This window comes from Netta rufina, assembly GCF_964035555.1.
Source record: "Netta rufina genome assembly, chromosome: 16".
Classification (NCBI taxonomy): domain Eukaryota; kingdom Metazoa; phylum Chordata; class Aves; order Anseriformes; family Anatidae; genus Netta; species Netta rufina.
Window position 1 is genome coordinate 15738562 of NC_140140.1, and position 14012 is coordinate 15752573.

Sequence of the window (14012 nt, forward strand, 5' to 3'; positions counted from 1 at the left end):
TGGGAGCGCGCCGCGGCCCTGTTGCCTTGGCGACCGCGGGCTGCCCGGCCGAGGGACCGCTCCCATTGGCTGCCTCCTCGGCGCGGGCCCGCCTCAGGGCGCGATCCCATTGGCTGCGGCGCCGCCCGCTGTTGCCGTGGCGACAGCGCCCGAGCGCGGCCTAGGCCCGGCCCGGAGCCCCGAGGCCTGGCCCGGGGGCGAGCAGCGGGCACCGGGAACGGCCCCGGGAGGGGCTGGGGGGAGCCCCGCGGGGTCAGGCGGAGCCGTAGGGCCCGGTCTCGGTGCTGGGGGCTCGAGTGTCCCGGCTGGAAGCGGGGATGGAGCCAAGGGGCCTGGTCCCGGGGGAGCTGAGGGGAGCGGTACGTGCCCGCTGCCCGCTGCCCGGTACCGGGGCTGTGGCACTGAGGGCACCGGGGGGAGCTGAGGGGAGCCGTGCGGGTCCCTGCCTGGTGCCGGGGCTGTGGCATTGCAGCCGTTACCTCAGCATCTCCCAAATGAGCCCTCAGAGGTGCTGGGAAGGCGTTAATGGAAACCTCCGAGCCCGGCAGGAACCGGGGATGGGGGCGGTGAGGGTGAGGCCGGAGGGGTCTCAGCCCACAAAGCGCCCCTGACCCCCCCCCATCTCCTCCCTTACACCGCGTTCAGGGGCGCAGCAAGCGGCAGGAGGCCGAAGCGGAGAGGGGAGCTGCGGCCCGCGAGCTGAGCCTGCCGCCGATCCCCAGCGAGGACAAGAGGAGAGGGGAGAAGAAAAAAACAGGTTGGGAGAGATTGCCCCGGTGCGCTGCCCCCCCAGTGCCACTGCTGCCTGAACTCGGTGCTTGGGGCTGGGAGCCACAAAAAAAGGTGGCTGAGAATAAAGAGGGAGAGCTAGAAAAGGCCAGGGAAGGCTCTGAGGCTCTGTAGGTGCTGCTCCTGTGCTCTAACTCCAAGCTGCTCCCGCTGGGGCTGCAGAAGGTTTGAATTCAGTCCCTCAGTTCTTCGTGTTTCCCTCAGCTACACACGACAGGAGAGGGTAGATGGAAAGCATTGAAACCGGGCTGTGAAATAAGGACAGGGCTTTTTTTTTATTTTTTGTTTCACCAGTTACATTTATGTCGAGTAAAAAACCACCCCTGCCTTCGAAGAAGCCGTTGTCCCAAGAGAAATACAGAAGTTTTACCGAGAAGAAGTCAGCGCTCAAGGAGGCTGAAATAGCTGAGGCGTTGGAAGAGATCAAAATCACCACGGTACATGCAACAACAAATAGCAGGTGCTGGGACGGAGGGAGCAAATCCACACGGTTACCCAGGTTGCCTTTACGGAGAAAATTCTGGCAGTCTGAGTCACTCTTGCAAAATGGCACATGTTTATTTATTAATAAACGAGAGGTAATTATGCTGCTCTGCTCAGCGCTGGCGAAGTGTAACCTTGATGTTGCCCATTAAGAAAACTGAAGAGAAACCAAGAGGGAGCCCAGACTGTGGCAGGAGGAGGGAGGAGATTTAGGAAATGTGACCCGTTAGAAAAGACTGTCAGCCTCAGATTTTCTTATTCTGGCAAAGAGAAGGTTGAGGTGGGGGACGTGACCGCAGTTTTTTAGTAGGGAAAAGGTGGTTACAGGCAATCAGCTGGTGGTGAGGAGTGTGGGAGCAGCACTGTGCTGGGGGGGGGGGAGGTCAGTGCCTTGGCAATGAGATTGAGGGTTGGATGCGTGGTGTTGGGACAGTCAGGGCCTCGTTGGTGTTACCGTGGGACAGGAACGTCCTGGGGATGGCAGATGATGGTGAGAAAACTTGAGGCGGGTGGGACCGATGGAATCTGCAGCCCTTTAATCCACGATTCCTGTAGGATCTGACCAAGCAGAAGATAAATGCCATAGAGGAGCTGAAGCAGCGCAGTGCCCACCTGGAAGAGGCCAACTGCCGGCTGATGAAGGACATCCAGCACACCGATGCCAGCACTGCCAAGCAAGCCAGAGACCTGCTGCAGCAGTACGAACAGTTTCAGGTGAGGTTGTAGGGTTAATTAACAGGCCCAGACCGGCAGAACATAAAACTTCCCACTGTTCCTGTCAGTGCTGGGGAACGGCCAGGCGCTGCGTGGTCGCTTCCACTGCAACGAGCGTCACTGGAGCAGCGCCGGTGCTGGGGGGAGCTCTCTGACACCCAAAGACCCCATCAGATGCTCTTGTTTTGTGCCTGTGTTTTAAAGCCACCAGCGTTTCGTGGCTGGCTACTGTCCCAGGCATCAGTAACAGCCCAAATACATCCCTCCATGGGGAAGGTGGCTCCTGGAAGCACCGAGACATTCCCACAAGCAGCTTCCATGCATGAGCCAGCACCAGCCACAGCAATGGTCTCATCTGTGCAGCTAACACAAGCAGTAGCACGAGAGGAACATTAGGGATGCTGCAGGGGGATGTTTCAGAGCTCTGTAGACTTAGCAGTGACTGTATTTGTCTCTGTGCAGATGGTCAAGGCAAAGGCACAGACCGCCAGTCAGAACAGACTGGACACAGCGAGGGCAGAGCTCCAGGAAATGGAAAAAACAATGGAAAAGAATCTGGGAGGCGAGTGGTTCTCATTACATTGACGTATGGCCTATATAACCACCTTCCCTTTGCTTTCCAGTGGTCAAAGGCATTGTGCCGATGTTACAAATGCCAAACTCTTCCATTTCTGAAAATTAATCCCCTTTCCCGCATGGGGATAATCCTCCTGTCAGGAGGGGCAGAACCCCGTGACGCCCATCAGCCTAAGAGGCTGGGAAGAGTCTCCTCCTCGGCAGCTCTTTGCACCATTCCGGGCAGGTTCTGCCCAAAGTGGCCTGATTTGGGGTGGCCGTTCCCACTGCTCACGTGGCAATCTGTAATGCAGATCCCTTCCCACATGGTGTGCTCAGCCAAATGCAGGGCAGGTTCATCAGCTCGGTTAATTGGCGAAGTTCTGGAAGCCCTGGGTTGACATTTCCTGCTTTGACTTTTCCCGCAGAGCTACAGCAGCAGCTGGATGAAGCCACATCCAACGTACAGGTTCTCCAGGACGAGCTCGGTGTCCTGCGGACCTACACGGACGTGCATTATCCCAAACAGGCTCTCCGGATTGTCCTCCTGCTGTCCGACATCCAGAACCTGAAGAAGCAGCAGCAGGTGCTGAGACCTCTCCTTCCTTGCAGCGTTGCTCTGGGGGCTGGAGAGGGCAGGGGAGGAAGGAACAGGAGCTCAAGAGTTTGTCCTGCTTAACGCTCCTGCTGTTCCTGTGCCTCCTGCCGCCCTCAGGATGAGATAGACAAGACAGAAGAAATGGGGAAGGCCGTCCTGGAGGAACTGGAAGAGAAAGCACGGCAAGAACAAGAGGAGCTGCTGCAGAAAGTCGTGGAGGTAGGTGGAACTACTCCGCCGCCTCGGCAGGGGGAGTCGGTCTGTGGGAGCCGCGGACAAGGCGGGGGCTTCCAGACGTTGCCCGCTGGCAGCAGCAGCGTGCAGCCAGCACACAAAGAATCACCGAGCATCGCTGCTCCTGCCTGACGCGCTGGAAGGGCACACGAGGAGTCCCTCCGAGTTGCTGCCCTCGTCTGATGTGACAAAATGTTCTCAGGCTCGCTCCTGAGAGCTTGCTGCGCGGAGGTGAGCGCGCTGTGACCCAGCGTTCACCCTGCTGCTAGGCTCCCTGCTTTACTACATTATTTAGGTGGGGACTTAGCTGTGACGCTGCTGAGGCAGCGCACGGATCTTTGTAAATTCATGAGGAAATTAACCTGCGTGCAGCACGGCAGAGCAGGGGCTGCTCTCAATCTGCAGAAGATTTTACGGGTGAATCCGTAAGCACAGGTGCTATAAGTAACCCAAGCAATATTCATAAGTTTTCCCAGGGAAACTGGACTGGATTTGTTGAGTTCCTCAGCCTTGTTCTGTCATCAGCCCAATGGGACGAGCTGGAACCCAAACCTTACCCGAGCAGGAGTTATTTCCTTGAGGAGTGATGCATCCAGACACAACCAGAGTTGGCATCTGGCAGTGGCAGGGTCTCACGCTGGCAGTTACCGGGGGTTTCTTCTCTTCCCCTGCACAGGAGGTGTTGCTGCACCAGGATGGCCTGAAGCAGCTGGTCATAAACAACCACGTGCTGCGATGCGAGATAACAAGGCAAAGAGAGGTGAGGGGGCGGGGGGAGAATCACCACGGAGAGGCAGAGCCAGCCACCCTCAGCCCTTGCCCTCAGAGAGGATTTTGTGCCTCTTGGTGGTGTGTGGGGCTTTCTGCTTCCACTGGAGCCAGTGAGCTGTAAGGCTTCCTAAAACGCCCTCTGGACTGCTCGCCCTCAGCGTGTCCTGTTAGGGGCTTTCTTGCATGAGGGATGGTTTCAAGCTCTGCTGGTTGCAAAAACTTCAACCACTGCTTCTGTTGCAAAATGAAGAACGCTTAGAGATGTAATTCGTTCAGATTATTAAGGACCTGGAAGAGGAGATCAGCGAGCTGCAAAGCAGCATCCAGACGCTCCGCCAGCATGCGAGAGACCCGAGAGAGGTGATCTTTGCTGATGTTTTCCTCCGCAGACCCAAGTAAGTGAGGCTGCTCAGTGGGCGTGCACAGAGCTTTCCCTACGGCCTTGACCTGCAGAATTCTGTGGTGCTGAGCGCGAATAACCTCAGCCCAAGCACTGCTGCAGATCTCACCGACAAACCTACACGTCCTGGGACAGAAACTCGCAGCTTACAGGCATCCTGCCCTGGGAGATGGCTGCCAGGTCTCCAGGTCTTGCCTAAGTGCAGCTAGGAAACAGCCTCCCTGACAGCAGTGTGCTGGCAGCTCCGGTCACATCACGGCTCTCTTCTGGGTTTCCTTTTGTCCGTCCTGTAAATGGGGTTAATTACCAGCTGCAGGAAGAGGCAGAGCTTTTCAAGGCCCTTCTGACTACGATGAGTCTTCCTTTATTGTTCTTTTCCCTCTCTGGCTGGGAAACCAAACTGAGGGGAGGTGGCCAGGCTCCTGTGGAGCATCCTTGTCCGGGCAGGTCCTACCCATCTCAAGCTGCTTTGCTGCTGGTGTGAAACGGCACAAAGGAGAACAAAGGCGGGCAGCCAGTCCCCTAATATGTAAAAAAAAAACATCTCAGAGGAACGGGTTGGCAGCAAAAAGGCAAAACTTTCTCTTTCTCCCACTCTTTCCCTGCCCAAGCTCACCGGGAGCTAACGACCCCAGGAGCAGAGGTTGTGGTGAGTCCCTGCTCCCATTTCCCATCGTTATGACGTGCGAGGAGAATCCTCAGCGCGCATCGACGGGGAGAAGGCCCTGCCAGCTCGCTCACGGGGCCGCTGGGCTCTCCTCTCCAGGGACAGGGGACACACTGGCCAAGTCCGTAGGCTGAGGCATACCAGCAGCCCGCTGTGACGAGTTATTTTCCACCATACCCACGGCGGGGAGCCCGCCCCACCGAGCAGCAGGCCCCTGGCAGAGGGCTCCTGCCCAGAACTCCAATGTTTTGGAGCTGCCGAGGTGCCTCCGCTTCCTGTGCTGCCCAGGGGAACAAACCTATGAAAAAAATGGCCAAATATGCTTAAATCTTGAGTGCGGTGTAGCCCGAAACCCACAGTTTTGTGCAGAACTGGGTGCATGTGCACCTTTATTTGCTGCAGCTGCCTGTACACAAGGTATAGACGAGCCACAGATGCTCACCCAGCAAACCGCTGGTGGTGCACACAGCAGAAGGGGCTGGAATCTCCCGTGCTGGGCTGCCGGGGGTGTTAACGGCCAGCCAGGTAGGGCTGCAGCGCTGCAGAGGCGTGATGTGGAGCAGGAGGAAAGCCTGCAACACGTCAGGAGCCCGTGGGGGAGGCGAGCGGCTGCGTGATGGATTAACACGACTTAATTTTTTTTATTTTTTTTTCCGATAAAAGAATGATAAAAAGGGGAATTAATTAGCCTCGACAGCTGGTGGGGCTGGGGTTACTGAGGGCGGCTGGGAGAAGAGTTAAAAATAGCAGGAAGGCCCAAGTGGAAAGTTTCTGTAACATCACAAGTCAGGCATTTGGTGCTTACCCGCCCTGACAGGCAGGAGGCTGTGCCAGAGCCCTCGCCGCCATCTCCCCGCCGATTCCCACTGACCTCCCTGCAACTTTTCACACGGCTTCAGCAGCCGTTCATTTTTCCAGTTAACCCTCTGCTTCCAGACGCTGCTTTGGCTTCCTGAAAGCAGCACCAGGCATCGCCTGTGCTCGGCTTGGAAGCACGAGGGCAGGCAGGAGCGTGGGATTGTTGCTGGCCCTCCTCGGGCTCCCCGTGTGCTGCACCTGCGAAGCACGGAGGAGCTGCGAGGCCTCTGCACACCCGTGTGTGTCTGCATTTGAGTTCTCCCTCTTTAAAACTCCTTTTTTAAGCCTTTTTTTCACCTCCAGCTCTGATCCCTGCACTGGAGTGGCTCCGGACGCACAGTTTGTCCCTGGGGCTGACGCAGGCTGCCGAGCGCACCTCTGAGCGAGCCCAGCTTGCTGTGTTTGTCCTTTCTGTGCGAGAAAGCAGATGTGCCTGGCTGCCTGATGGGCTTTCTCAGCTTCTGTTTGTCGTTCAGGACTGACAACGAGGGGCAGCTAATTCCGTTCCTTCTCCGAGTCCCAAGGGTGAGATCTGGCTGCCGTTGGCTGGGAAGCGGAGCTGCGCTCTGCGTTGTGCCGAGCAGGGGCTGAGCACCACAGCCCTCACCTCCTGCTTTTGTTCAGTGCTCCCCCAGCTGTGTCCTGCTGTGTCCCCAAACAAGTCCCTGGTCCCTCACCACTGACACCAGTCCTGTGCCCCAGGGACACGAGGCGTCGTGCCAGCCACCTCCAGCCCTCTAACAGTGGGGCCGTTGTAGGGCACGCAGGGAGCCTCTGAGCTCCGGGTGGGCTGCACAGAGCATCAGAGGGGTCACCAGCCTCGCGCCCTGGCCTCACAGGAGCTTCTTCCCCTCCTCAAACCGGGCTCCTGTGCACCGGTCAGAGCACGGCTGCTGGTTCCTGCTCTTCCCCTTGTGCCTCACCTCTCTCCTCTCCCTGTTCAGGTGCACACCGGACACCGAGGTGATCCTCAGCATCCCCACAGAGGAGGCAACGTTCCCGACCTCGTGCCTGTGACCATCAGGCTGCAGCCGTTTGGAAGGTGCAAACCCTGCGGTAACAGCTGCCCAGGAACCTTCCCCAGCCCTCCTCACCCCCCAGCACCATCGCTACCCCCCCGGTGCCATGGGGGCAGCACCAAAGGGGCCTCCCCATCGCGGTGCCATGACCGGGAGGGGTGTTCCTGGGGTGCCCCGGGGTGGGCACGTCCCGGTGCAGGGCCTGGGGACCCGGCACGGAGCCACCCCGGAGCCTGTGCGGGTGCCAGGGCCAACCTCGGGTTCAAATAAAAACAGCCCCCGCGTGCTGCCCCGTTCGAAACACGCCTCCGGTCCTGCTGTCCGTTACCGGCTGCCAAACAGGGGCAGCGGAGCCTCCGCAAACCCCGCTCCGGGGGCAGGCACCGGGGCAGGACCGGGCTCGGCTCGCTCCTTACTTGGCGAAGCGGCGGGGGCCGTGCGCTGCCCCGGGCAGCCGCGAGATGGAGCCGGGAGGGGACCGGGCGGGGGGCTCGGGGACCTGGGGGGGCTCAGCCCCGGGTGGGACCGGAGCGTGGCGGAGCCCCCGGGCAACGAGGACGGGACGGGACGGGACGGGGCTCCCGGGCAGCCCCGGTGCCGCTTTCCCCCCCCCCCCCGCTGCTCCCCGGAGCCCGAGGGGTCGCGACCGGGGGCACCTCGCCCAGCCCCGGCACCGGGAGCCCCGCGGGGGCCTCGGGGACCGGGCAGAGCCCCGGGGGTGCGGGTGGTGGACGGGGAGGGGGGGTCGGGCAGGGGAGGGACCGGCCGCGGCGGGGGCTCCACCTCCCGGTCTTTAAAGCCTCGCCGCTCCGGGGCCGGGCGGCGGTGCCCGGCAGCTCGGCGGAGGTCAGCCCGGTTTGGGGAAAATTAGGACCAAACCGGGACAGGAGACCGGGACCGGCGAGGCCGTGCCCGTGGCCTCGGGGCTGCAGGCTCGGGGAGCTCCGGCGGAGCAGAGGGGCTGCCGGGGACCTCAGGGAAGCGGGGACCCCTCGGGGTTCCCGACCCCGCTGCCCCCGGTGCCGCCGATGACCCTGAACACGCAGCGCGGGAGCAAGAGCCCGCTGCGGAGGAGGGCCAGCACCCCTCTGCCGCGGCCCGGGGCACCGGCTGCCACGGCACAAACCGAGCCCGGGCACCCTCAGCTCGGCCACTCGTCCTCGGAGCCGGGCGGCAGGGCTGCGGCACCCCGGGGCAGTTGGTCCTCCGAATCCTCGGGCTCGTCGGGGTGCTGGGAGCCCCAATACCGCGTGGTGCTGCTGGGGGACCCCGGCGTGGGCAAAACCAGCCTGGCCAACGCCTTCGCCGGCCTCCAGGAGCGGGATCTGCTGGAGCAGCACGGAGGTGGGTGCCCCACAACCTGGCGGGGACCCTCAGTTGTGGGGTCGCTCGCCACGGGGCCGGGAGGAGGTGGAGGGGAGGCGGCTGCGCCCCGTGCTCCGAGGGAGCCCCGTGCGAGGCCCGGAGGAGCCCGGTGGGGTCGGGGGGGGCCAGCGCTGGGTCTCGGCTGCCCCGGGGAATTTCCACGCTGATCCAGCTCTCCCGGTGTCTTGCAGAGGTGGCCTACGAGCGCACGCTGTCCGTGGATGGCGAGGAGACCACGCTGCTGGTGATCGACGCCTGGGAGCCCGAGCGCAGGGTACGCGGGGCCGGGGTCGCTTCCTCGGGCTGGGAACTGTGCAAATCCCCGCTGCTGGGGGGTTTCGGGGGGTGTGGGGGATGCTGTGTGCATACAGCTGCTGCTTCGGGGTCTCTGCGCTCTGCAGACGTCTCCCTGGGGCTCTCCTGGCTGCGTCTCAGAGTGGGACAAGCCCAACGGGCAAGACGGGGCCCAGGGTCCCCAATCAGCAGCCATAAAAGTAAATTTCTGGGGTCGAGGGACCCCCGATGGGGGCAGCCATCATCCTGAGGTCAGTCCTGTGGCCAAAGCGACAGCCTCGAGCTTCCCCTGCCTGCCAGGGAGGGTGCCCGGCACATCCTCACCCCTCTTTGGGTCTCCCACGGCGAGGCACCAGGAGCGCAGGAGCCGTGCAGGTCCCTCGGGGGGGAGGAAGGAGCTGCAGGGGGAGAGCGCAGTGCCAGCAAAATGCAAGGAAACGGCTTGGAAGCGAGGCTGAAGGAGCCAGCCGGGCAAATCCACGTGAGGCAGCGCTGGCAGCCAGGGCACGTGCTCAGCTGGCAGAGCCACGGCCCCGCGAGCCTGGCACGGGGCGTTCGTTCGTGCTGCTCCCTGCCAGCAAGCCCAGCGCCACCGTGCCCTGCTCCCCGAGGGCCACCCCGGGGCCGTGGGTTTCCACGGGAGTCAGGATCGATCCCTGGGAGCGGGGAGGGAGCCAGCACCCGGGCTGCACGCAGCCACTGCACCCCCATGGGCTGGGGCTGCGTTTTCCGTGCTGCCCGGAGGTGCCCAGCCCTACAACACCCTGAGATCTGCCTTTTTATTTCCCCTGTTGCTCAATCCCAGCTTGCCCAGCCGGGGCTCGCAGCGCTGTGCCCGTGGCACTGGTGTTGCACGGCCAAAAGCAGCTCCAGGAGGGGCAGCCTCAGCCCCCTGAGCCAGGCTGAGCCCACGGCCCCGATTTCTTGCTGATAGAGGAGGAACTGTGAGCCACCCCAAAAGCCAGGAGCTTTTAAGATGATTTAGCAACGGGGCCACACGTCTGCTGCCCATGATGTGGGGGCTGTCGAGGTGGGACTAGCAGGTCCCATGTGTGCCGGGGTGGCTTGCTGCCCCCCCAGAGCAATTTGGGATGCTGCTGGCCCCCGCAGCGTGGTGACATCCCCTTCCCCGTGTGGTGGCAGGGCGAGGAGAGCTGGCACCGCAGCCACTGCCTGCAGGTGGGGAACGCGTACGTCATCGTCTACTCCATCACCGACCACGGCAGCTTTGAGAGCGCGGCGGAGCTGCGCATCCAGCTGCGCAGCATGCGGCAGGCCGAGGACATCCCCATCATCCTGGTGGGCAACAAATCCGACCTGGTGCGCTGCCGCGAGGTCTCCGTTGAAGGTAAGAGTCCCCAAAACCACGTCCCGTCTCCGTCCCCGTGTCCCCTCCCCGTGTCCCGTGCCACGGCTTCTGCTGCGCCCCCGGAGCTGGGGGTGCCAGCGGGGCCGTGCCCCCTCCCTGCCCTCCCCTCGCAGAGGCCCGTGCGTGTGCCATGATGTTCGACTGCAAGTTCATCGAGACGTCGGCGGCCCTGCAGCACAACGTGGCCGAGCTCTTCGAGGGGGTGGTGCGGCAGCTGCGCCTGCGCCTCGAGGGCAAGGAGCCCGGCGCGCACCCCGCGTCCGTCCACAAGCGCAAGGAGAGCCTCACCAAGAGGGCCCGGCGCTTCCTCGACAGGCTGGTGGCCAGGAACAGCAGCAAGGTGGCCCTCAAAGTCCGCTCCAAGTCCTGCCACGACCTGTCCGTGCTCTGAGAGCCGCCGCGGACCCGTCCCACCGGACTCGGAGGGGAGGTTGGGGACTCCCCTGTGCCAGCAGCGTGGCCAGCAGCTCCCCGGGTGCACGGAGAGACCGCAGGGGCCGGAGCGATGCTGAGGACACGGAGCTGTTTTAACCGGTGCTGGTGGACATGCGGGGTGCTCCGGATCCGGCCGCTACCCCTCCAGGAGAGGGGCTGAGCGGGGCTGGGTCCCCCGAGCTGCGCGTGTGGGACGGGCACCTTGGGGGTGGGAGCCCGGCTGCCCCGTGCTCTGGGGGGCCAGGTCGTGTCCCTGAAGGGCCAGAGCCGTGCTGGAGGCTTCCAGCAGCTCAGCAGGTCGTGGCACTCGTCCTTTGTGGGGCAGGAGGGGGTAGGAGGGCACGGCAGCAGCACCCCCGGCCCCTCTGCGCCTGGGTTTTGCGCTGCGTCTCCCCTGGCGCTGGCGTTCTTCCGACCCAGGATTTTCTGCTGCCTTTGTCCTGGTGCGACGGGGAAACCCCTGCACCCACTGAATAAACACCGTCGGGGATGTGCTGCTCTGCTCTCTGCTGGGTCCCTGCCGTGGGGAGCTGCGGGCTGGGGGTGCGTGGCTGGAGCCGAGCACGATTCCTCGACCGGGGCCCTGCCTCCTGCTGCAGCCCGAACAGCTCAGGGCAGGGAGAGCCTCAGCCTCCAGCCAGGCTTCCTTCAACCACCATTTAGCCAAAATTTCAGTCCCTTGCCCAGTGGTCGCAGCACCACCCCCAGAAACAGCAGAAACCCCTGGTCCCCTGCACCTCCCTACTCCCAACCAGCTCCAGAAAAGCCCCTGGGAAGGGCTCAGCACCAGCCCCGGTTGCTGAGGTGCAGGTTTTGACCCCCCGTGCGGGATTCAAACCCCTGTGGGAGCCACAGCCTGGGCTGGAAGCCAGGCCCTGGGCAGCTCTTGGTGCCCTGGGAAGGGGCAGAGGCAGCAGAGGGGATGTGCTGGGGCGCAGCGAGCAGCGAGCGACCCCGGGCACCCGTGGAGGCGACGCCGGAGCCGGTTGTTTTTGGGCTGAGCGGCCGGGACGCCGCGGGGGAGCCAGCTCGGCAGCCCCGGGCCCGGCGCCAGGGAGGCTCCGCGGTGCCCTCCCTGCCTGGCTCGGGTCAGGAATTTCCACTCGTTCCCCATCCCCGGCTCCGTGGCGGGCACGGTGGAGCTGGGGAGGAACCGAGGGGACGGGAGGATGGCGCTGCGCCCGTCCCCGTGAGGGGTTTGTCTCTGCTCCTCGTCCCGTCAGCGGTGCCGGTGCCGGTGCTCTCTCCTCGCTGCTGCTCTGGCTCCAGCCCCTCTGCCCGGGTTATGCCCCGGAGCTCCCCGTGCCCCAGCTCCCGGTGCTGTGGGTGCTGCCGGGTTCTTGGGGCTGCACGGTGTCCGTCCGTCCGTCCTGCAGCTGCAGCCGGCGTTTCCTGCAGCGGGAGGCAAGCGGAGGAGGATTGGGGGGGGAGTGGGGGCTGCGGGATGGAAAGTTGGCAGCCGGCAGCGAGGGGAGTGGAAAGAATGAGCTCAAACCCAGAAAAATGCGGCCGCGCTGGAGGGTGGGAGGAGAGGCCAAGGGGGGGGGGGGGGGGCACGGCGAGGAGCTGGGAAAGGGAGGGAGGGAGGAAGGAGGCGCTGGCGGGGGGCCAGGGGCTGCCTGCGGCCCCCAGCTTGGCCCCCACCTGGGCCAGGTACTGCCAGGGCTCGGCGGCTCCAGCCCCTCCAGCAAGAGCTCTCGGGGCTGCCACCTCCCTGCCGGTGCCATCGGTCCCGGTGTCACCCATCCCAGCACGCCCACTGTCCCCAGTGCCACCTCCCCTGGTCCCAGCTGCTCCCCGGTGCCGTTTGTCCCCGTGCCATGCCCCCAGTGCCACCCCGGGGAGCCACCCGTCCCAGTGCTCGCTGTGCCCGTCCACCAGGTCCTGTGCCTGTCCCCAGCCCCTGGGGCACACGGGCTGCCCGGTGGCTCGATCCGCAGCCCTCTTGCTCATCTCCCACTTCTCCAGGGTCTGCTGCCGGGGATGTTTTAGGATCAAGGGCCTGCACCCAAAGCATTTCTCCCCCCCCTGGTGTCCCCGTTTGTTGCCAGCACGGGGCCGGAGCAGCCTCCCCGGCACGGGACGAGTTAAAGGCTGGCTCGAGCGTGCGGCAGCGCATCTTCTCATGGGGAGCTGCCAAGAAAAGCAGGAGGGGAGGAGGGCGGCCGCTTCCCCGCGCACCACGGGGCCAGGTCCTGCCCTTGGTCCCCGCAGGACGGCTGGGAAGTCCCTCCTGCTTTCCCAGCCGGAGCCGCTCGCGCAGGAAAGCCCCACGGAGGCTGCGTGGGGAGCAGCCCCACAGCCAGGTCCCCGTTTCAGTGCCCAGACCCCAGCCCCAACCCAGCGCTTGCAGCCCCAGCACCGGGCAGAGGGCACCCAGCAGGGAGCTGAGGCACCCGCAGGAAAAGCTCACAACCTCGGGGCTGCTTCGGAGCGGGGCCGTAAAGGTCTTTTGAAGGTTTTTTTGATAAAAGGCTCCGCCGTGGAATACACCAGAGCGTGAGCATTTCTGCTGCTATTTTGGGTTCTGGCCTAACAACGTGCGGGGAGGGCAGGAGCAGCTCCCAGCCCTGCAGCCTTCGGTTCGGGCTCTCTCCAGGCTCGGAGGCTGTCCCCGTTAGCCTCAGTCCTGCCCGGGTCCAGCTGATATCACAAGCAGAGATTTTCCTGCAAAGAGGGGCTTGCAGAGGCCTCCTGGGCACAGGGCACAGGGCGCAGCACCTTCCCTGCCTCCTCCCGGGGTGTCCCTGAGGAGGCATCCCCAGAGTTTGGTGCAAAAGGAGCAGAATTTGACACCCTGCCTCCCTACCATCCTGCACCAGCACCCAGGGCCGTGCCCGGTTTGGTTGGGTTCTCACGGGATGCTCAAAGAGTTTTCAATAACAGGGACACATCTGAGCAGTGGGGACACGTTTCTGCTTCCCAGGGTGACAGGGAACAGAGGTGGAGATGCTGCTTTTGCTCCTTGACTGAAACCAGATTCGAAGGATGAGCCGTGAGGGGTCCCTGCAGAGGGCTCCAGGTAGCAGCAGGAGCTGTCCCCAAAACGTGCAGCGCCCAGAGAGACACCAGGGCATGTGGGGATGGATTTAGGGGACGAGCAGGCACCTGAAGGCATCGGTGAGGGGCTGGTACGGGGGCTTTTAGCTTTTCTACGGCCACCTGGGGGTCTGCCTCCCGTGCCATGCCGCAGGGTGGGACACGGCGGGGTACGCTGTCCCCGTGGCTGCATGCTGCTGACCCCGGTGCTCGTCCTTCTCCTTGTGGGAGCATCGGTGACACCGAGAGCACAGCAGCCCGGGCAGGAGGCCAGCCCCGGAGCAAGGCACATCGGTGCTCCCGAGAGGCCTTCTCATCTCCTCGCTGCCTGAAATACGAAACTATGAATCACCCCAGGTCCTGAAATAGATTCATTTTTTTTTTTTAAGAGACAAATATGTTTAAAAAAAAATGTAAAAGCG

The 14012-nt window shown here is 63.1% G+C and overlaps 2 protein-coding genes across 2 annotated transcripts; both read left to right on the forward strand.

The window, feature by feature from the left end:
* Positions 1-557: 557 nt before the first annotated feature.
* Positions 558-7100, forward strand: LOC311215305 (uncharacterized protein C20orf96; the record flags this gene model as incomplete). The annotated part of the gene is made up of 10 exons (XM_084296403.1): positions 558-572; positions 646-757; positions 1084-1226; positions 1828-1986; positions 2449-2548; positions 2970-3127; positions 3257-3358; positions 4050-4133; positions 4421-4539; positions 7014-7100. 10 exons carry the CDS (start codon positions 558-560, stop codon positions 7084-7086), a joined length of 1065 nt encoding a protein of 354 aa, XP_084152529.1. The 3' UTR covers positions 7087-7100.
* An 885-nt stretch (positions 7101-7985) lies between these two features.
* Positions 7986-10855, forward strand: REM1 (RRAD and GEM like GTPase 1). The gene is made up of 4 exons (XM_084296502.1): positions 7986-8432; positions 8645-8727; positions 9891-10095; positions 10230-10855. The coding sequence occupies exons 1-4, from the start codon at positions 8117-8119 to the stop codon at positions 10505-10507; spliced, it is 882 nt and encodes a 293-aa protein (XP_084152628.1). The 5' UTR covers positions 7986-8116; the 3' UTR covers positions 10508-10855.
* Positions 10856-14012: the final 3157 nt, after the last annotated feature.

What these genes read in the sequence shown, in the direction of transcription:
- REM1 (XM_084296502.1), top strand. Translation starts at nt 8,117, where the DNA reads ATGACCCTGAACACGCAGCGCGGGAGCAAGAGCCCGCTGCGGAGGAGG. An exon ending in TCTGCTGGAGCAGCACGGAG is followed by an intron (nt 8,433 to 8,644) that starts GTGGGTGCCCCA and finishes GGTGTCTTGCAG; the next exon opens with AGGTGGCCTACGAGCGCACG. An exon ending in CCGCGAGGTCTCCGTTGAAG is followed by an intron (nt 10,096 to 10,229) that starts GTAAGAGTCCCC and finishes CTCCCCTCGCAG; the next exon opens with AGGCCCGTGCGTGTGCCATG.